General features: G+C 37.5%; 1 protein-coding gene across 1 annotated transcript in view; it reads left to right on the top strand.

The window, feature by feature from the left end:
* Nucleotides 1–22,875, top strand: part of SPDYA (speedy/RINGO cell cycle regulator family member A) — a 47,450-nt gene that overhangs the window by 17,869 nt on the left and 6,706 nt on the right. Inside the window, exons 5-6 of the mRNA XM_070798948.1 lie at nucleotides 5,908–6,079; nucleotides 14,410–14,707. Of these exons, the coding sequence (XP_070655049.1) occupies nucleotides 5,908–6,079; nucleotides 14,410–14,707 (470 nt within the window). The remainder of the gene's footprint in view (nucleotides 1–5,907; nucleotides 6,080–14,409; nucleotides 14,708–22,875) is intronic.

The following is a 22,875-nucleotide window of genomic DNA, read 5'->3' as shown; positions in this document are numbered from 1 at the left end:
TATCCATGGAATTTTCCAGGCAAGAATACTGGAGTGGGTTGCCATTCCCTTCTCCAGGGGATCTTCCTGACCCAGGGATCAAACCTGTGTCTCCTGCATTACAGGCAGATTCTTTACAATCTGAGCCACAGGGGAAGCCCACCCAACTCAATAGTTCTCATTAAATATTTTCTCAGCCACGGTTCTATTTCAAGTTATTTTCTTTTTTTTTTGAATTTATTTATTTATTTATTTATTTTTTGACAGCTTTTTCAGCACTTTTTTTTTTTTTATTTGATAAATTTAACGCCTTTTATTGCCATACCTCATTTTACTGTGCTTTGCTTTAGTGAACTTTATAGATACATGTTTTTTTTTTTTTTTTTTTCCTTGTTAATTTTCTGTTTAGTTGATCTATCCATAAGTGTGAGTGGGGTATTAAAGTCTCCCACTATTATTGTGTTATTGTTAATTTCTCCTTTCATACTTGTTAGGATTTGTCTTACATACTGCGGTGCTCCCATGTTGGGTGGATATATATTTATAATTGTTATATCTTCTTCTTGGATTGATCCTTTGATCATTATGTAGTGACCTTCTTTGTCTCTTTTCACAGCCTTTGTTTTAAAGTCTAATTTATCTGATACGAGTATTGTGACTCCTGCTTTCTTTTGGTCCCAATTTGCATGGAAAATCTTTTTCCACCCCTTCACTTTCAGTCTGTATGTGTCCCCTGTTTTGAGGTGGGTCTCTTGTAGACAACATATGTAGGGGTCTTGTTTTTGTATCCATTCAGCCAGTCTTTGTCTTTTGGTTGGGGCATTCAACCCATTTACGTTTAAGGTAATTACTAATAAGTATGATCCCGTTGCCATTTACTTTATTGTTTTGGGTTCGAGTTTATACACCATTTTTGTGTTTTCTGTCTAGAGAATATCCTTTAGTATTTGTTGGAGAGCTGGTTTGGTGGTGCGGAATTCTCTCAGCTTTTGCTTGTCTGAAAAGCTTTTGATTTCTCCTTCATACTTGAATGAGATCCTTGCTGGGTACAATAATCTGGGCTGTAGGTTTCAAGTTATTTTCTATGTATTCTTTTAACACACTGAACTTCTACTATTATTTTTCTATATTCTTTTTTAGTTATGTATTTTTTTCATGTTGCCTTTTCTACTTGACTATAAACTCCTTAAAGGCAAGGAATGTGTACCTTACTTTTTTTGCATACCTCAATGGCTAATGTAGAATTTCTTAAGTCTTTATTTGAATAAATATAATTAACCTTATGCAAAATAAATGGACTCTGCTCCAAGAAAAATCTATTTCAAATTAGAAGACAACTTACATGTGTAAGATACAGACATTTCATTGCATGGAGCCTGAAAAATTGTTAATGTAGAATGAAATCATAATGTGGTCCTATTGAAAAGTGAAAGTGAAGTTGCTCAGTCATGTCCAGCTCTTTGTGACCCTGTGGACTGTAGCCTAGCAGGGTCCTCTGTAACATAGTGCATTATCAGTTCAGTTTAGTTGCTCAGAAGTGTCCAACTCTTTGCAACCCCATGGACTTCAGCACGCCAGGCTTCCCTGTCCATCACCAACTCCCGGAGCTTGCTCAAAATCATGTCCGTGATGCCATCCAACCATTTCATCCTCTGTCAACCCCTTCTCCTACCCTCAATCTTTCCTAGCATCAGGGTGTTTTCCAGTGAGTCAGTTCTTCGCATCAGGTGACCAAAGTATTGGAGTTCCAGCTTCAACATCAGTCCTTCCAGTGCATATTCAGGACTGATTTCCTTTAGGATTGACTAGTTGGATCTCCTTGCTGTCCAAGGGACTCTCAAGAGTCTTCTCCAACACCACAGTTGAAAAGCATCAATTCTTCGGTGCTCAGCTTTTGTTATAGTCCAACTCTCACATCCATATGTGACTACTGGAAAAACCATAGCTTTGACTAGACGGACCTTTGTCTGTAAAGAAATGTCTCTGCTTTTTAATATGCTACTAGGTTTGGCATAGCTTTTCTTCCAAGGAGCAAGCATCTTTTAATCTCATGGATGCAGTCACCATCTGCAGTGATTTTGGAGCCCCCCCAAAATAAAGTCTGTCACTGTTTCCACTGTTTCCCCATCTATTTGCCATGAAGTGATGGGAATGGATGCCATGATTTTAGTTTTTTGAATGTTGAGTTTTAAGCCAGCTTTTTCACTCTCCTCTTTCACTTTCATCAGTTCTTTATGAAACTTTAGTTCTTTGCTTTCTGCTATAAGGGTGGTGTCATCTGCATATGTGAGGTCATTGATATTTCTCCCAGCTTGTTTTCATCCAGCTTGGCATTTCACAGGATGTACACTGCATATAAGTTAAATAAGCAGGGGGAACAATATAGAGCCTGACATACTCCTTTCCCAATTTGGAACCAGTCCATTGTCCCATGTTCAGTTCTAACTGTTGATTCTTGACCTGCATACAGATTTCTGAGGAGGCAGGTAAGGTGGTCTGGTGTTCCCATCTCTTTAAGAATTTTCCACAGTTTGTTGTGATCCACAGTCAAAGGCTTTGGTATAGATGTTTTTCTGGAACTCTCTTGCTTTTTCTATGATCCAATGGATGTTGGCAATTTGATCTCTGGTTCCTCTCCCTTTTCTAAATCCAGCTTGAACATCTGCAAGTTCAAGATTCACATACTGTTGAAGCCTGGCTTGGAGAATTTTGAGCATTGCTGTGCTAGCATGTGAGATGAGTGCAATTGTGTGGTAGTTTGAACATTCTTTGGCATTGCCTTTTTTGGGGACTGGAATGAAAACTGACCTTTTCCAGTCCTGTGGCCACTGCTGAGTTTTCCAAATTTGCTGGCATACTGAGTGTGTCACTCAATATGTGCATTATAGATTTTTCATAATCAGCAAGCATGAAAGGGGCCAACCTCTTCCAACTCTATCTACAGTTTACTAACAATTATTAGGGATACTAAAGTGAGAAATTACTTGATGTAATTTCACAAAGGACACAATTTGATTCAAATAACTGAGTTTAACAATGAAGTGCTTTATGATATTAATAATACACATATAATGTAAAATAATACTAAAATATATAATTATTTTAAGGGAGAATAAAAATATATAAGTACTCATATTAATGTAACTAAATATGAATGAGTACTTTTCAGGTGGCACCAGTGGTAAAGAACCTGCCTGCCAGTGCAGGAGATGCAAGAGACGTGGGTTCGATCCCTGGGTCAAGAAGATCCCCTCGAGGAGGGCATGGCAACCCACTCCAGTATTCTTACCTGGAAAATCCCATGAACAGAGGGGCCTGGTGGGCTACAGTCCATTGAGTCACAAAGAGTTGGACACAACTGAGACACACATACACATACACAAATATGAATATGTGCATGGTTAAAAAGACTACATAGGAGTGTATACAATTAAAAGTAAGTCTTCTCGTATCTCAAGATCTTGATCTCCCTCCTCAAGGATAATTAACGGTTTCATATGTATCTGTCTAGAAATAATTCTCTATATATGAACCAGTGTGTATGTTACTGGTATTCATACTGTGTATGAATAGAAATGTACTCACACTTCTGTGTGTGCTTTTAAAATTTTTTAACGTGAAATATCTACAGAAGAGTGACTGGAGTGTATATGTATGTGTGTGTGAAAGAATAAAAGCAAAACAAACATTCATGTACCCCTGACTTAAGAACAGAACATTACCAGAATCTTAGAAGCTCACAGCACAGTTTCCCAGTTAGAGCCTCTTCCTTCCACAAGTAATCATTTTTTTGCTTTCCTTTGTTTTATGTATATACCTCTAAATAATATATTATTTGGTTATTCCTATTTTGGGGCTGTACAATAAAAATTATATGTACGGTCTTCTGTAAATTCCTTCTTTTGCTTTATGATATTATTCTGAGGCTAATTTCTGTTGATATGTGTAGCTGTAGTTCACTTTCACTACAGAAAAAAATACTCTTGTTTCTTATATATTTGCATTTTTTCCCACCATCTTGTTTTGTACTTTGTAAATACTCCATTTTTTTTTTCCTGTTTCTTCTTTCCCCCCTACTTTTATCTTTTTTTTAATTGAGATTAAAAATTTTTTACCTTTGACACCTTTTTTCCTCTACTTCTTTGGAAATCTTACATTCTACACCTATTCTTTCAGCAATTACCCTAGTTATTTTTAATTACAAGACCCAACTTATGTTCTCTTATCTTACAATTCCATTAGTTCTACATGATGCTCTCTAAAAAGTCAGACATTATTATTGTTGTTTTATAAATTCAACATTTGTTTAGATTTGCCCACATATTTATATATCTTTCATTACTGTTACTTCTTGTATCTCAAACCTTCCACTTGGGATCATTTGCCTGCCTTTCTGTTTGCCTTTAAGACCCCCTTTTATTGGGTGTTTGTTAATTACAGTATCTTCACACTTCACAGCCTGTTTCTGTTCATTTTGCCTTGTTTCCTTATATGTTTTATAAATCTTTTTATTACAAGTTGCCTTTTTTTCCCTTAGAAAATCATCTATGGAGCTTGCACTGTTACCAGTGAGAAATCTGCTTCATCCTTATCTCTATTCCTGTGTAATGTAATGTGTCTTATTTTTTTCTCTGACTGCTTTTAAGATTTTCTCTATATCACTGAAGTGAAGTGAAGTCACTCAGTTGTGTCCACCTCTTTGCGATCCCATGGACTGTAGTCTACCGGGCTTCTCTGTCCATGGGATTTTCTAGGCAAGAGTACCGGAGTGAGTTGCCGTTTCCTTCTCCACGGGATCTTCCTGACCCAGGGATCGAACCCAGGTCTCCTGCATTGCAGGCAGACACTTTACCCTCTGAGCCACCAGGGAAGCCCCTCTATATCACTGGCCCTAAGCAATTAATTATGATATGCTTTGGTGTAATTTTCTATATGTTTTGTGCTTTGGAGTTTATTCAACTTCTTTGTGGGTTTATAGTTTTCATCAAATTTCAAAATTTTTCATTAATTATTTCTTCAGGTGTTTTTTTTTTTTTTTGTCCACCCACCACCCTTTAGGGATTCCAATTTCACCTTTATTAAGCTACTTGAAGTTGTCTCACAGCTTACTGATGCTCTGTTCATTATTTTTGTTTTGTTTTCTCAGTGTGTTTCATTTTGGATAGTTTATATTGCTATGTCTTCAGTGCACAAATCTTTTCTTCTGTGACATTTAATCTGCTGTTACCCTCACTCAGTGTAATTTTCTTTGTACACAAAGTTTTCATCTCTAGAAGTATACTTTCAATGTGTCTACTTGTCTTTTTGAACATCTGGAATAATTGTAACTGTTTTAGTGTCTTTGTCTATTACTTCTACCATATATCAGTTTTGATTGGCTAATGATTCTTCTTCTTATCTGTCCTGTTTTCCTACTTCTGTGCATGCCTAATCCCCTCAGGTATTTGAGTGTAAAGAAAGACCATAAGAAAAGGTTAGAGGGAACACAGTGCCTAACATTCACCCATGGCTCAAATAGTGCCTGTTCGCACCAGCCAGACTGAAAAAACTTCCAGTTCACACTGAATAATTCAGTACTGAGTAGAGTACTTGGAAACATCTTGCCCTAATGGGGAGTAATTAGCCCCAAACTGAACATTGCTCCAGATCTATCTAACAAATCATGAAATCAAGACTTGAAAGGATCAGACTGTTTCAATAACTGCATACTAGAACAAAGCTCAAAATTTATAGGAATATAAAAATATCCAGAACTCAACAATGTAAAATTCATTGTATCTCTAATTTTTATATACATTTCTTTAATCATTCATAAGGCTTGAACATCTGTTATTGTGTTTATAAACAAGCTGGGTTTTTTGTATGTGCATAAACTCTCTTCCTGTCCTTTACCCATTTCTTTTTTGAGTTGTTGGTCTTCTTTTTTAGGTATCTCGCTAATACAGTTGAAGAAGATGAAGAAGAATCCAAATATGAAATTTTTCCATGGGCTTTAGGGAAAAACTGGAGAAAATTATTCCCTGACTTCTTAAAGTTAAGGGACCAACTCTGGGATAGAATTGACTATAGGGCTATTGTAAGCAGGCGATGCTGTGAGGAGGTAAGATTTTTAAATGCTTTATATATATAATCTCTGTCTTCTCTTTATGTAATTTTCCCTGTCTTGTTTTTTAATGTGCTTCTAATGCTTCATTTTTTTTGTAAATGAAGGGTAAACTGTTAACCTTGATGATTACCATGAGTACAACTTGTATATTAAAATGTTGATATTTTAAATTTATAGCACAATAATTAAAAAGTGTCATTTCTTTTTTTCTGAACAGACTACTTCCATAGAAAGTATTTTTTATTTTAGTGTATTTCTCTTCTCTAAAGGATCACCAATATATTAGGAAGAAATAATGTGCACATTCCAAAGTACCTCAGGGTAATAACATTGGAGCTGAATAATAATTTCCACTAAATTATCAAAATTTCACATTCACAAGGTTGAAATATAAACAGTGTGGTATTAAAATTTAAATAAATTTAAATAAGCTTAAAAACTATACCTCTGTTCATATAGCATACATAAAGTAAGTTTCCTTGATGACAGATTCTATTAATGTAAAGCAGAAGGACACTAAATTAAAAGATCAGTTATTTTATCTGATGTTCTGGTTTTCAGTAAAGAAAGTTAATGTTTCAAACTAAAAATATTGGAGTAGAAAATTAATGGAAGGCAGTAACTAGTTCATGTAATTAATTAAGTTCATTAATATAAGCCAGAACTAGTTCAGAAAAGTTTGGGCAGATAATGCTGTAATTAAATGAAGTCATACCTAGTCATATCTAGGCCAGAGAAGCCAATTAATGGATTAGTATCTAACCTGAGAGAAGACTTTAGAAGTGTGTCACAGAACTCTGTCCAGAACTAATCTTGTTAATTATATTTATTAATGAGATGAAGTTATAGAAGTTATACATGGTTTTGGATTAAATTAGAATTGTTGAATATTGGGAGAAATGCAAAGATTCCGAAATAACTTAGAAGACTGTATAGCACATGATTATATTCAGTAGAAAAATATGAAAGGATGAGTATATATGACTACCTCTCTTCCATTAGTGGATCCTCATTAATGAATTTAAAGGACTCATTTCAATTACAGGGCATTGAAAAATTCCTGTCTTGTTATTTTTTGTCACTGCTTCCCCAGGTCAGGAGTGGGTAATTTGTGTACCTGTTGCCATCCTTGGTATAATGGTGCCCTTATTTGAGCACTTCGGTTTTATCAAAGTAAATGCTTCAAGCTCCATGGAACACTCAGCCAAGTGCATGGAGGAGGCACTGGAGGCAAGAGGTCAGGATAGGCAATGCTTACTCATGGTAGACTGCCCACCACTCCTAAAATAAAATGACTCACATTTTAACTGCAACAGTTTTATTCTGTTGGATCTGGAATTACCTTGGTTGCTGGCACCAGACTGTTAGAGAATGATGTGGCTTATAAAAGACTACAATGTTTTAGACACCTGAAAAGTCAGTTGTTGTAATGACTTTTTCACTGATTTTTCACTGACTTTTTCACTCATTTCATTGACACTGAAAATGTCAGTGGGATTTACAGAAAAGTTCAGTCTCTCAAGGCTTCAGCACTGAGAACTAACAGAGTCCTCCCCTAATTCCAGATTGGCATATCTAACTTCCTACTTCATATTTCATTATCTAGTAGATACCTCAGACTTAACATGCTGAAAAGTTTTTGATTCTCCCACACAGACCTCCACACTTGCTCCTCCTACAATCTTCCACATGTCAATAAACAGTAACTTCATCATTCTAGTTGTTGGCCAAAAACTGTCACCCTAGGGTTTTTTTTTTTTTTTCAGATCTATATCTTAAAGAAATATCCAGCATCCCACCATTTCTCACCTTCTCCACCACTAAACCCTACTTTGTCATCTCTTGCCTCAACTATTTCCATGACGTTCCAAATAGACTCCCTCACAGTCTTTCTCTCCTATAGTTTATTCTTCACAGCAGCCAGAGTAAATCTTTTAGGAAATCAAATCATGTCTCCTCTACTCACAAACCTTCAGAGGTTTCTCATCTCACAGAGTAAAAGTCAACCTCCTTATCTTGCTCCACATGGTCTGCCAGCTCTCCTCCCTTATTTCATTGACTTTATCTCCCAGATTTGTTCACTTCACTTCAACGACACTGGCCTTCTAGCTATTCCTCAGATTTATCAAGGACCGTCCCACCTTGGAGTCTTTGCACTTGCCATTCCTATTATCTGGAATGCTTTCTCCCAGGTATTAGTTAGTATGCTTCACTTCCTCACTTCATGCAGAACTCTAAGTGTCACCTCAGAGAAATCATTCCTTACCCCTATATTGCATAGTATCTCCCTCAATGGAATAAAAATTGAAGAGTCCAGAAATTTATGTTCAATTGACTTTTGGCAAGGGTACCAAGAAAACTCAGTGGGGCAAGAATAATCTTTTTCAACAAATTGTGCTGAAGCAACTGGATGTCCACATGCAAAAGAAAGCACCTGGACCCCTGCTTCATATTATATATAAAAACTAACTCAAATGGATCAAAGACCTATATTTAAGAGCTAAAAACTATAAAATTCTTAAAACATAGGTGTTAAATCTTCATGACCTTGGATTAGGTTTCTTAGATGTAATAACCAGAAGCACAAGCAAGAATAGAAAATACAGATTAAAAAATTAGCATCATCAAAATTTAAAAATTTCGTTCTTCAAAGGGCACCATTAACAAAGTGAAGAGACAGCCCAGAAACTGGAAGAAAATCTTTGCAAATCATCTGTCTTATAAGGTACTTGTATCTAAAATATATAAACAGCTCTTAAAACTCAGAAATAAAGAGACAGACCAATGTTCTAAAGGGCAAAGGATCTAAATACACATTTCTTCAAAAAAGATATTCAGATGGGCAAAAAAGCACATGAATAGATGTTCAACAGCCATCAGAAAAATGTAAAATCAAAATCAAGGAGATATTTCTTTACATGCACTGCTGCTAAGTCACTCAGTCGTGTCTGACGCTGTGCGACCCCAAAGACAGCAGCCCACCAGGCTCCCCTGTCCCTGGGATTCTCCAGGCAAGAACACTAGAGTGGGTTGCCATTTCCTTCTCCAATGCAAGAAAGTGAAAAGTGAAAGTGAAGTCGCTGAGTCTTGTCCGACTCTTAGCGACCCCATGGACTGCGGCCCACCAGGCTCCTCCATCCATGGGATTTTCCAGGCAAGAGTACTGGAGTGGGGTGCCATTGCCTTGTGTGTTACATGCACTAGGAAGGCTATAATTAAAAAAAAAAAAAAGACTGATAATAACAAATATTGACAAGGATGTGGAAAAATTGGAACTTTCACTTCTGGTGGGAATGTAAAATCATTTAGTTGCTTCGGAAAACAGTCTGGCAGTTCCTCAAAAAGCTAAACAGAGACCATATGACCCAGCAATTCCACTCTTAGTTTTATACTCTAAAAAAATGAAAATTATATTCACACAAAAACTTGTACATGGGGCTTTCCTGGTGGTCCAGTGGTTAAGAATCTACCTTACAATGTAAGGGATCCCAGTTTGATCCCTGGTCCAGGAAGATCCCACATGCCATGGAGCAACTAAGCTCGTGTGCCACAACTACTGAGCTTGCACTCTGCAGCCCAGGAGCAGCAACTACTGAAGCCCATGTGCCCTTAGAACCTGTACACTGCAACAAGAGAATCCACCACAACGAGAAGCCCATGCTCCACAACTAGAGAGTAGCTCCTGCTCACGGCAACTAGAGAAAGTATAGCAATGAAGACTCAGCACAGCCAAAAATAGATATTTTTTGAAAACTTCTACATGAATGTTTATAGCAAGCGGCTTTATTCATAATAGTCAATAGTTGTAAAAACAATTGAAATGTCCAGCAGTTAATGGATGATAGACAAAGTATCAATACAATGATATATTACTTGGCAATTAAAATGAATAAAGTATTGATACATGCTACAAAGTGGATGAATGCTGAAAACCTTATGCAAGTGAAAGAAGCCAGTCCTCAGAGAGCCACGTAGTTCATTTACATCAACTGTGAAGAATACATAAATACAAAATCATAGAAAGTGGTTGCCTGAGGCTGAAGGGAGGGGGGAATGGAGTGTGACTGCCTTCTCTATGAAGTGATGAAAATGTACTAAAATTGATTGTGGTAATCATTGTACTACCCTGAAGATATCAAAAGCCATTGAATTTTGTACTTTAAACCAGTGAATTGTATGATATCTGAGTTACATCTCAATAAAGCTGGTAAAATAGCAAGTAGTACGTCCCTCTATTACTCCCTACTCCTTTTCCTGGTTTTCCTCACAACACTTAGCCATTGTATAACACTCTATTTTACTTACTTATCTTGCTGATGTCTATTCCTCCTACTAGAATATAAATTCCAATAAGGTCTTTTTTTTTTTTTGGCTGCATTGTGCAGGTTGCAGGATCTTAGTTCCCTCAACCAGGGATTGAACCTGAGCCCTCGGCAGTGAAAGTGTTGTGTCCTACTCACTGGACTGCCAGGGAAGTCCCCAAGAGGGTCTTTATTCTGTGCTTATTACGTGTACAGCATCTAGAACAGTGCCTGACTTGTAGTAGGTACTCAGTAAATACAACTGACTGACATAATCAAACTTAAAGCTTCCATTTCTTTTTCATACTTTCTTATCCATGAAAACCAACAAGGACTTCTACTGTATAACAAGGAAACTACATTCAGTATCTTGTAATAATCAACAATGGAAGATAATCTGAGAATGTATACAACTGCATCACTTTGCTGTACACCTGAAACATTGTGAATCAACTGCACTTCAATAAAAAAACATTAAAAATAAACAAGACTTTGGAACAATTCTTTACTGAGTAGCCTTAGCACTGACCCTTATCCAGATATCCAGATATATAATTTTTTTGGGGGGTGGGGGTGGGGATACATGCTAAGAAATTTAGTTAAGTGTTCTATGCATTTGTTATTAAGAGCCCAGTACTGGCACACTGCCAACCCATTTTTTAGTCACATATCTGAAAATAAATGCAAGTTACAATACTAGCTACAAACTGGCTTACAATAATTATACTATACATTTGCATTGTGCTTTACAAATTTATATTTTCATATAAATTAGCTTCTTATCCTCACAAAAGTACTTTTGAGGATTGTAGCATTCTCATTTTATAACTGATGAAACTGAGGACCACGGAGGTTGAAATTTACTCAAGATGATACACAGTTAAATGGCAGAACCAGAGCTTGACTTCACATCTGATGGTTTCCCAATGTTCTGTGTTCTCTGACATCTGTCATTTCATTAAGTGATGTTTCAAGTTTGGTAGTAGATAAAAGATCCACAATGAAAGTAATGTTAATACTTTCTGAGCACTGGTCTCAGTACTGCACATGTATTAACTCTCACAATTCTTACAGCTAACTAGGTAATCCAGATAAGGAAACAGGCACAGAGAGACTAACTAAATGACTTCTCCAAGTTCACACAATTAGAAAAGCAGCACACCAGTATTCAAACCTAGGCAGTCTAACTCGAGAGTCATTGCTTTTAACACCTTATATTATACTGCCACTTGAGATCATAGAGAAATAGAATGTATAGAGAGCAAAACAGCCAAATATTAAATTTTAAAAACGCCAAAGCCCACTTCCACCCCCCACCAAGAAATCACTAAAAATAACAGAAGAGTGAGATAAAGTAAAAAAAACTAGGATAATGTTTCTGATAGGTCAAGTGCTACCAATGCTTCAGAGAAGTCACTTTCATAGAATTGTAGAATTTGATAACTCTTAAGTGATCTATTTGCTTATATATAAAAGGCCTGTGGCTGAGAAAGTTAATGAAATTTACCTAAGGTAATAGGAACTAAATAGAATTAAGACCAAAATCTTGCTTTTTTGACTGCGGTACAGTTTTCTTTTTAACTCACTGTTGTTATCACTGTAACATTCTAGTGTGTGTGCAAAATATATGTAGACCTCATATATATTTAAAAGAGTGCACTTGCATGCACTTCTCTGGTTTAGCATGTGGAGAGACTATGATGCCTAATTTATTGCAGAAAGAACAATATCAAATCTTCTATATTGTGCCCTTTGCTTCAGAGTTCCCTTTACTTCATAGTTTCCTCTGCTTTCTTCATTAGACTTTGCTGTAGGGTTCCTACAAAAGTTATATTGTTGAAGGCTAGTAATGTCAGTGGCCTCTTAATTTCTTATTTTCATCTATCATTAAGAAATATTTAATGACTGTGTACTGTTGTGGAGAAGGGAACTGGCTACCCACTCCAGTATTCTGGCCTGGAGAATTCCATGGACTGTATAGTCCATAGGGTCACAAAGAGTCAGACACAACTGAGCAACTTTCACTTTCACAGTTGTGGAGAGGGCATTTGAGAGAGAGATGTACAAGAAGCTGTTCCTGTCCGGAAGGGGTTACATGCATAAAAAGATGTATCTGAGTACTAACATTTATATGCTAAGTCCTAATATAGGATTAACAATAAAACAAAATTTGAAACCTGGAGTTTCTAGAAAGGTGGGATTTATGCCAGGCATTAAAGGAAAAGCAATGCTAGGACAAATAAAGGGAAAGGCCATTCCAGGTATGGGAAATAGAGAAATACTAAGGAAAAATTATAGATAAATTTGGAAGGAATAAGGAAAACTGACATTTTACTTCCTCACCTTGTGTATTTCTTAAACAAATTTTACATTGTCATAGAAATATATATGTTTACAGTTAACATCTTTATTTACTTCTGCCTTTTAAAAGATATATAACTTTAATTACATGTCTTTGGTTGAAAACTTTTTTCAAGGATTTAACAAGTAGATTATAAAATAAATCCAATCCTAAAGTACACTTTAAAAATTAGCATAGCTACATGGAACTCTGCTCAAGTTATATGGCACTGTGGATGGAAGGGGAGTTTGGGGGAGAATGGATACACATATATGGATGGCTGAGTCCCTTTGCTATTCACCTAAAACTATCACATTGTTAACTGGCTATACCCTAATACAAAATAAAAAGTTTAAAAGAAATGATCATAAAGTTAGCATAGCTAGTATTCTTTATTCATTGCCTTGAATGAGACAATAACCGCAAAAACCCTATTTTCTGAGGGATTCAGCTTTAACCGGGACTGGGGGTGGGAGATGCAGTTAAGGTTTTCATTCTTAACAACAAAAGCTTCTTTCCAAAACAATTTTATATGATCTCCCAAACTGAGGTTCTCCAAGCTGCTCTGTCTTCCCTTAGCCCCTCCTGTGATCCCCAGCATTGTCTGTGAAACCAAGGGCTCCTCAAACCAGTCTGAAAAATCACTTGACTAGGCAATTAATAAAGCACTGTCTATCTTTTTGAATTATAGTTTTGTCCAGAAACTTAAATGTTTTTTAAAAGCACTGTCTAGCTCTCAAATTCTACAATTCTAATTTACCTTGGGTCATTGATAACTGCAACTAAACATTTTTTTTGTGTTTAGAAGTAACATTCTAACATTCTGTTTTGAAGTTTTAGACACCATGAGGTCAGCAGGTAGGTACATTTCCCTAACTTGTCTTCTTAAATGACTATCATTTGCTTTCATTGGCCAGATGTTTACTGTGTGATAAGGATTTTATACATATTTACCCTTCAGGACAATCCTATGAGGCAGATAGTATCCCTGGTTTTAGATATGAAGAAATTGAGGCTCCTAAAGGTTAAGTAACTAGCATCATACAACTAGCAAGTGGCAGAGCTAGGATAAGAAACTAAGTCTATCCCAACTCTAAAGGCAGTATCTTATCTAACACACTTTAGAGAACAATGTCTGACATGTAGTGCAGAATCTTCAGTACTTTCTAAATAATTCCTCATCTATTACTTGCAACAACCTGCTAAAATAGACAGTATTATTCTCCCCATACTACAGACAAGAAAACAGGAACAGAGAGGTTAAGCAACTTATCTGTGTTCTCATTTACCATATCTCTTGCTGTTATTGCAAACATGCTGATAAACATACGTAGGTGGAAACCTCAATTAAAAATATTCTCAACCCAGTACATTCCAAAGTTAAGAATGATGTATTATTTGGGGGGCATTATCTTTCCCAAACCTAGAATATCTGAGCAAAACCTGGAAAGTTGCTTCAGTTCTATTTCCTGTTAGAAATAATTCAAATATTCTACCAATTATCTTAAGGATTCAAGCAATGCATCACTTTATAGGTAATACTGCCCTATCTGGAGATGCTTTTTTTTAAACATTTTTTTAGATCTAGTTTTAGAGATAGCTGTTCTTAAGTTATAATTTTTGTTCTTTAACTAAATTTTAAAATCTTATTAAAAATTCTAAAAGAAAGCTTTCCACTATAGGTTATGGCCATTGCTCCAACCCATTATATATGGCAACGAGAACGCTCTGTGCATCACAGTGGAGCTGTTAGAAACTACAACAGAGATGAAGTTCAACTGCCCCGGGGACCTAGTGCCACACCGGTAGATTGTTCACTATGTGGTAAAAAAGGAAGATATGTTAGACTGGGATTGTCTTCATCATCATCTTCATCCAGTGATACACTAGAGGTGGTGGAGAAACATTCTCAGGAATCACACAACTCATTCTCAGTGGACAAAATAGTTGATACTTCTCAAGCTTATAGCTATTCTCAAGGTATGATTTAGCAATATGGCAGATCTATGTGCCTTAGTAATGAATTGAAGTTATCTATTGACCTGTAGTCCTTGTAGGCAGCGGTACGTAATAATTTTATACTATAACAATATGAGTTAAATTAGTATTGAAAAATTTCCCCTTTTCAGTTGCTACTTTTTGTTTTGGTATCTGTTTTGTGGTGGTTTACCTAAACTAAGATTTTTAACGTGACTTTTGTTAAAACCTAATTCACCATGGATCCCAAGTATTTTAAGAGCCTGAACCATTTTCTTTGAAGTGTTTATTTTATTCAAAGCAAGTTTTAAGAAGAAAATAAATTTACTTCTAATTTTACCATCCAGCTTTATCAGTGAGTAACTGGTTTCTTTTACACACTTTTAAAAACTAAAATAAAAGTAACATGTAACATTGTATTAGTTTTAGGTGGGTGACATAATGATTTAATAGATGTTGCAAAATGATTAACACAATTGTAGTTAACATCCATCACCACACATAGTTTGTTTTTGTTTTTTTCTTGTGATTTTTAATTTTAGGATTTTCTTAGCAACTCTCAAATATGGGATTTTGTCAACTATAGTCACTGTGATGTACATTATATCCCCAGAACTTACTTATCTTATTAATCAGTCAGTTCAATCCTCAGTCGTGTCCGACTCTTTGCGACCGCATGGACTACAGCACGCCAGGCCTTCCTGTCAATCACCAACTCCCAGAGCTTACTCAAACTCATATCCATTGAGTCTGTGATGCCACCCAACCATCTGAACCTATGTCATCCCCTTCTCCTCCTGCCCTCAATCTTTCCCAGCGTCAAGGTCTTTTCGAATGAGTCAGTTCTTTGCATCAAGTGGCCAAAATACGGGAGTTTCAGCTTCAACATCAGTCCTTCCAATGAATATTCAGGACTGATCTCCTTTAGGATGGACTGGTTGGATCTCCTTGCAGTCCAAGTGACTCTCAAAGAGTCTTGTCCAACACCACAGTTCAAAAGCATCAATTCTGCGTTCAGCTTTCTTCATAGCCCAACTCTCGCACCCATAAATGACTACTAGAAAAAACACTGACTAGACGGACCTTTGTTGGAAAAGTAATGTCTCTGCTTTTTAATATGCTGTCTAGGTTGGTCATAGCTTTCCTTCCAAGGAGCGTCTTTTAATTTCATGGCTGCAGTCACCATCTGCAGTGATTTTGGAGCCCCAAAAAATAAAGTCAGCCACTGTTTCCACATCTATTTGCCATAAGGTGATGGGACCGGATGCCATGATCTTTGTTTTCTGAATGTTGAGCTTTAAGCCAACTTTTTCACTCTCCTCTTTCACTTTCATCAGAGGCTCTTTGGTTCTTTGCTTTCTGCCATAAGGGTGGTATCATCTGCATACCTGAGGTTATTGCTGTTTCTCCCGGCAATCTTGATTCCAGCTTGTGCTTCATCCAGCGCAGCATTTCTCATAATGTACTCTTCATATAAGTTAAATAAGCAGGGTGACAATATACAGCCTTGACGTACTCCTTTCCCAATTTGGAACCAGTCTGTTGTTCCATGTCCAGTTCTAACTGTTGCTTCCTGACCTGCATACAGGTTTCTCAAGAGGCAGGTCAGGTGGTCTGGTATTCTCATCTCTTTCAGAATTTTCCAGTTTATTGTGATCCACACAGTCAAAGGATTTGGCATAGTCAACAAAGCAGAAATAGATGTTTTTCTGGAACTCTCTTGCCTTTTCGATGATCCAGCGGATGATGGCAATTTGATCTCTGGTTCCTCTGCCTTTCCTAAAATCAGCTTGAACAACTGGAAGTTCACGGTTCACACGGTTCAACCCAGGCTGAAGCCTGGGTTGGAGAATTTTGAGCATTACTTTACTAGCATGTGAGATGAGTGCAATTGTGTGGTAGTTTGAGCATTCTTTGGCATTGCCTTTCTTTGGGATTGGAATGAAAACTGACCTTTTCCAGTCCTATGGCCACGGCTGAGTTTTCCAAATTTGCTGGCATATTGAGTGCAGCACTTTCACAGCATCATCTTTTAGGATTTGAAATAGCTCAACTGGAATTCCATCACCTCCACTAGCTTTGCTAGTAGTGATGCTTCCTAAGGACCACTTGACTTCACATCCCAAGATGTCTGGGTCTAGGCGAGTGATCACACCATCATGGTTATCTGGGTCATGAAGATCTTTTTTGTATAGGTCTTCTGTGTATTCTTGCCACCTCTTCTTGATATCTTCTGCTTCTTTTAGGTCCATACCATTTCTGTCCTTTATTGAGCCCATCTTTGCATGAAATCTTCCTTTGTATCTCTAATTTCCTTCAAGAGATCTCTAGTCTTTCCCATTCTGTTGTTTTCCTCTATTTCTTTGCATTGGTCACTGAGGAAAGCTTTCTTATCTCTCCTTGCTATTCTTTGGAACTCTGCATTCAAATGGGTATATCTTTCCTTTTCTCCTTTGCTTTTCATTTCTCTTCATTTCATACCTATTTGTAAGTCCTCCTCAGATAGCCATTTTGCTTTTTTTGCATTTCTTTTTCTTGGGGATGGTCTTGATCCCTGTCTCCTGTACAGTGTCACGAACCTTTGTCCATAGTTCATCAGGCACTCTGTCTATCAGATCTAGTCCCTTAAATCTATTTCTCACTTCCACTGTATAATCGTAAGGGATTTGATTTAGGTCATACCTGAATGGTCCAGTTCATAGAGTGCCAACAAATATCTATATAGTCAATGCTATGGTCTTCCCAGTGGTCACATATGGTTGTGAGAGCTGGACCATAAAGAAGGCAGAATACCAAAAAATTGATGCTTTCGAACTGTGGTGCTAGAGAAGATTCCTGAAAGTCCCTTGGTTAGCAAGGAGACCAAACCAGTCGATCTTAAGGGAAGTAAACCGTGAATACTTGTTCAAAGGACTGATGCTGAAGCTGAATCTCCAGTTATTTTGGTTATCTGATGTGAATGGCTGATGTGAATGTCACTGGAAAAGTCCCTGATGCTGGGAAAGACTGAGGGCAGAAGGAGAAGAGGGTGTCAAAGGATGAGATGTGGATGGTATGTGGATGGCATCACCAATGCAATGGACAGAACTTGGGCAAGCTTCAGGAGATGGTGAGGGACAGGGAGGCCTGGTATTACAAAACAATATTAATACAGTATGATATTTGTATAAAAACAGACACATAGATCAATGGAGTAGAATGGAGAGCACAGAAATAAACCCACACATGTGGTTAATTTATGACAAAGGAGTCAAAAACACATTGGGAAAAGACAGTCTCATCAATAAATGGAGTTGGAAAAACTAGATAGCCACATGTAAAAGAGTTTAAAACTGGACCAGTATCTTATACCATGCACAAAAATAAATGGATTTAAGACTTGAAACCACAAAACCCTAGAAGAAACAGAGGGTAAGGCCCTTGAAACTGGTTTTGGCAATTGCTTTTTGGATTTTATACCAAAAGCAAAGGCAACAAAAGCAAAAATAAAGAGTGGAATTCCATCAGACTAAAAAGCTCTCTATGGTATAGGAAATGATCAGCAAATGAAAAGGCAACCTACAGAATTGGAGAAAACATTTGCAAATCTTATATCTGATAAAGGGTTAATATCCAAAACACATAAAGAACTCATAAAACTCAACAGAAAAAAAATCCAATCAAAAGATGGGAAGAGGAAATGAACAGACATTTTTCAAAGACATACAAATGGCCAACAGGTACATGAAAAGGTGTTCAACATCACTAATTAGCAGGGAAATGCTAATTAAATCCACAATGAGCTAACCTCTCACACCCGTTAGAATGGTGGTTAACAAGAAACAAATTTTCATAGGGATGTGGAGAAAAAGGAACCCTTGTGCACTGTTGGATACAGTCACTACAAAAAATAGTATACAAGTTTCTCAAAAAATTAAAAATAGAACTACCATATGATCCAGCAATTCCACCTCTGGGTATTATCTGAAGGAAACAAAACCAGGATCTTGAAAAGATATCTGCATCTCCATGTTCATTGCAGCATTATTTGCAATAATAATTGCAATATATAATTGCAATAATTGCAATATAATAATAATTCCATTCCAAGGAATGAAATGGAAACAACCTAATTGTCCATCAATGGATGAATGGATAAAGAAAATAAAATGAGAATATTTTACACACACACATCTTTAAAAGAAGGATATCTACTATTTGTGACAACACGGATGGACCTTGAGGGCATTGTGCTAAGTAAAATAATAAATGAGATAGTGAAAGGCAAATACCATGTGATATATGTGGAATCAAAAAAAAGCCTAACTCATAGATACCCCATCAGGTGGTGGTTGCCAGAGGTGGTGAGGAAAGGGGCAAGGGGTGAAAATAGTGTAAAGTATAAACTTCCAGTAATAAGATAAATGACGGTGTCTTCCTGGCCCCTAGCTGACTGGGCCCCTTTTCCTGTAGTGCTCTTGAATCTGATATGGTGGGACAACTCACCCCCACCATGGGAATGAGCTCATGATAGACTTTTGCCAAGAGAATGCAGTGGTCATAGCAAATACTCTCTTCCAATAACACAAAAGACCCTACACATGGATATCACCAGATGGTCAACACCAAAATCAGATTGATTATATTCTTTGCAGACAAAGGTGGAGAAACTCTATACAGTCAGTAAAAATAAGACTGGGAGCTGACTGTGCCTCAGATCATGAATTCCTTATTACCAAATTCAAACTTAAATTGAAGAAAGTAGGAAAAACCACTAGACCATTCAGGTATGACCTAAATAAAATCCCTTATGATTATACAGTGGAAGTGAGAAATAGATTTAAGGGACTAGATCTGATAGACTGCCTGATAAACTATGGATGAAGGTTCGTGACATTGTACAGAAGACAGGGATCAAGATCATCCCCAAGAAAAAGAAATGCAAAAAAAGCAAAATGGCTATCTGAGGCTTTACAAATAGCTGTGAAAAGAAGAGAAGCAAAGAGCAAAGGAGAAAAGGAAAGATATACCCATTTGAATGCAGAGTTCCAAAGAATAGCAAGGAGAGATAAGAAAGCTTTCCTCAGTGACCAATGCAAAGAAATAGAGGAAAACAACAGAATGGGAAAGACTAGAGATCTCTTGAAGGAAATTAGAGATACAAAGGAAGATTTCATGCAAAGATGGGCTCAATAAAGGACAGAAATGGTATGGACCTAAAAGAAGCAGAAGATATCAAGAAGAGGTGGCAAGAATACACAGAAGACCTATACAAAAAAGATCTTCATGACCCAGATAACCATGATGGTGTGATCACTCGCCTAGACCCAGACATCTTGGGATGTGAAGTCAAGTGGTCCTTAGGAAGCATCACTACTAGCAAAGCTAGTGGAGGTGATGGAATTCCAGTTGAGCTATTTCAAATCCTAAAAGATGATGCTGTGAAAGTGCTGCACTCAATATGCCAGCAAATTTGGAAAACTCAGCCGTGGCCATAGGACTGGAAAAGGTCAGTTTTCATTCCAATCCCAAAGAAAGGCAATGCCAAAGAATGCTCAAACTACCACACAATTGCACTCATCTCACATGCTAGTAAAGTAATGCTCAAAATTCTCCAACCCAGGCTTCAGCCTGGGTTGAACCGTGAACTTCCAGTTGTTCAAGCTGATTTTAGGAAAGGCAGAGGAACCAGAGACCAAATTGCCATCATCCGCTGGATCATCAAAAAGGCAAGAGAGTTCCAGAAAAACATCTATTTCTGCTTTGTTGACTATGCCAAATCCTTTGACTGTGTGGATCACAATAAACTGGAAAATTCTGAAAGAGATGAGAATACCAGACCACCTGACCTGCCTCTTGAGAAACCTGTATGCAGGTCAGGAAGCAACAGTTAGAACTGGACATGGAACAACAGACTGGTTCCAAATAGGAAAAGGAATACGTCAAGGCTGTACACTGTCACCCGGCTTATTTAATTTCTATGCAGAGTACATCATGAGAAATGCTGTGCTGGATGAAGCACAAGCTGGAATAAAGATTGCCGGGAGAAATAGCAATCACCTTAGATATGCAGATGACACCACCCTTATGGCAGAAAGCGAAGAAGAACTAAAGAGGTTCTTGATGAAAGTGAAAGAGGAGAGTGAAAAAGTTGGCTTAAAGCTCAACATTCAGAAAACAAAGATCATGGCATCTGGTCCCATCACTTCATGGCAAATAGATGGGGAAACAGTGGCTGACTTTATTTTTTGGGGCTCCAAAATCACTGCAGATGGTGACTGCAGCCATGAAATTAAAAGACACTTGCTGCTTGGAAGGAAAGTTAAAACCAACCTAGACAGCATATTGAAAAGCAGAAACATTACTTTGTCAACAAAGGTCCATCTAGTCAAGGCTTTTGACTGGTTTTTCCAGTAGTCATGTATGGATGTGAGAGTTGAAATATAAAGAAAGCTGAGTGCAGAAGAATTGATGCTTTGAACTGTGGTGTTGGAGAAGACTCTTGCGAGTCCCTTAGACAGTCCATCCTAAAGGAGGTCAGTCCTGGGTTTTCATTGGAAGGACTGATGTTGAAGCCGAAACTCCAATACTTTGGCCACCTGATGCGAAGAGCTGACTCATTTGAAAAGACCCTGATGCTGAGAAAGATTGAGGGCAGGAGGAGAAGGGGATAACAGAGGATGAGATGGTTGGATGGCATCACAGACTGAATGGACATGAGTTTGGGTAAGCTCTGTGAGTTGGTGATGGACAGGGAGGCCTGGCGTGCTGCGGTTCATGGGGTTGCAAAGAGTCGCACACGACTGAGCAACTGAACTGAACTATGAACTGGAAATACATGGAGTCAACCACATTCTAATTTCCATTTAAATTATATTTATAAAGGTTGTTTTTCTCTGACATTTCCCAATTTGAAACAGAACAATATTCTAGCAGCAGTGATCCTTTTTACTCATAGTACTTTTGTTCCAGATTTTCACCCATCTGAAGATAGGACTGGCAATTTCTTATGGCTCATTATTTCAGAATTTCACCTACTTATTTTTACCACATCCTTATAGCAGTAGCTACTGAAGTTTTACTAAAAGAGAAACTAATCTTTTAAGACTCTTGAAGGTAGGGGGTCATGCCTGTCATTGTTCCCTTCCCTGCTCAGACGGTAAAGAATCTGCCTGCAATTTGCGAGACCTGGGTTTGATCCCTGGTTTGGGAAGATCTCCTGGAGAAGGGCATGGCAGCCCACTCTAGTATTCCTTCCTGGACAGAGGAGCCTGGTGGGCTACAGTCCATGGGGGTCACAAAGTCGGACACAACTGAGCAACTAAAACTTTCATTTTCACTGGCCATAGTAATCACTAAATATTTTGACTGATTGTTTAGTTCTTTTCCCTTGTAACATCTTCAAGCATAATTTTTATTCATTCACTCATATTGGAGGGTAAATAGTATCTACCATAGGCTAAATTATAAAATAAGAGTTGCCTCTAAGTATCCCTCTCCTCTCTCCCAGCTCTTTTTGCTTACACTCTTTTATCCTCATAACAGGTAAGATTTACTAGATGTTTAAAATGTTCCATGCAATATGCTGATCGTTTTACATTCATAACCTCACTTAATACTCACAGCCAAGCCTAAGGTAAATACTAGTATTTCCACTTTGTAGATAAGGAAGCAGAAGCTTAGAGAGGTTAAATACTTTCCCCAAGGTGATAAGAGTGACACTTGAACCCAGGTCTGAATCTACTACAGCCTGAATTCCAATGATGCTATACTGACCTCTTTGATGAAATCCTGCCTTCTGTGGTAAAACTAAGTTACCACAGAAGTCCTAGCTGACTGCCAAGGACTAAGGAGATGGTGAAAGCATTCAGAACAAAGTCCCTGATGGAAGGCTGTATGAACTAGAAGAGAATTCCAACCACAATTTGAACAAATATTTAAAGAAAGAGGAACAGAAGCACTTATATTTTATTCAAACTAGCCCCTCAGATATCAAGAGTAGTCACAATCTATGTTTTAGACGTTGATATTTCAACAGGAAATCAGAGTGCACCAAGGGAGGAAGAAGCTCTGCCAGTCAGCTTGCTTCAAGGAAAGGAAAAAAAAAACCAAACAGGTCTTTGAGGATTTTAGTTGAAAAGGGGGGCACTTGATTTAGGGCAATTGTAAATGGAATTGTGCTTTCATCTGTT

The sequence above is a fragment of the Bos indicus genome, chromosome 11, assembly GCF_029378745.1.
Source record: "Bos indicus isolate NIAB-ARS_2022 breed Sahiwal x Tharparkar chromosome 11, NIAB-ARS_B.indTharparkar_mat_pri_1.0, whole genome shotgun sequence".
NCBI classification, from domain to species: Eukaryota; Metazoa; Chordata; class Mammalia; order Artiodactyla; family Bovidae; genus Bos; species Bos indicus.
This window is presented reverse-complemented; position numbering and strand designations above follow the sequence as displayed.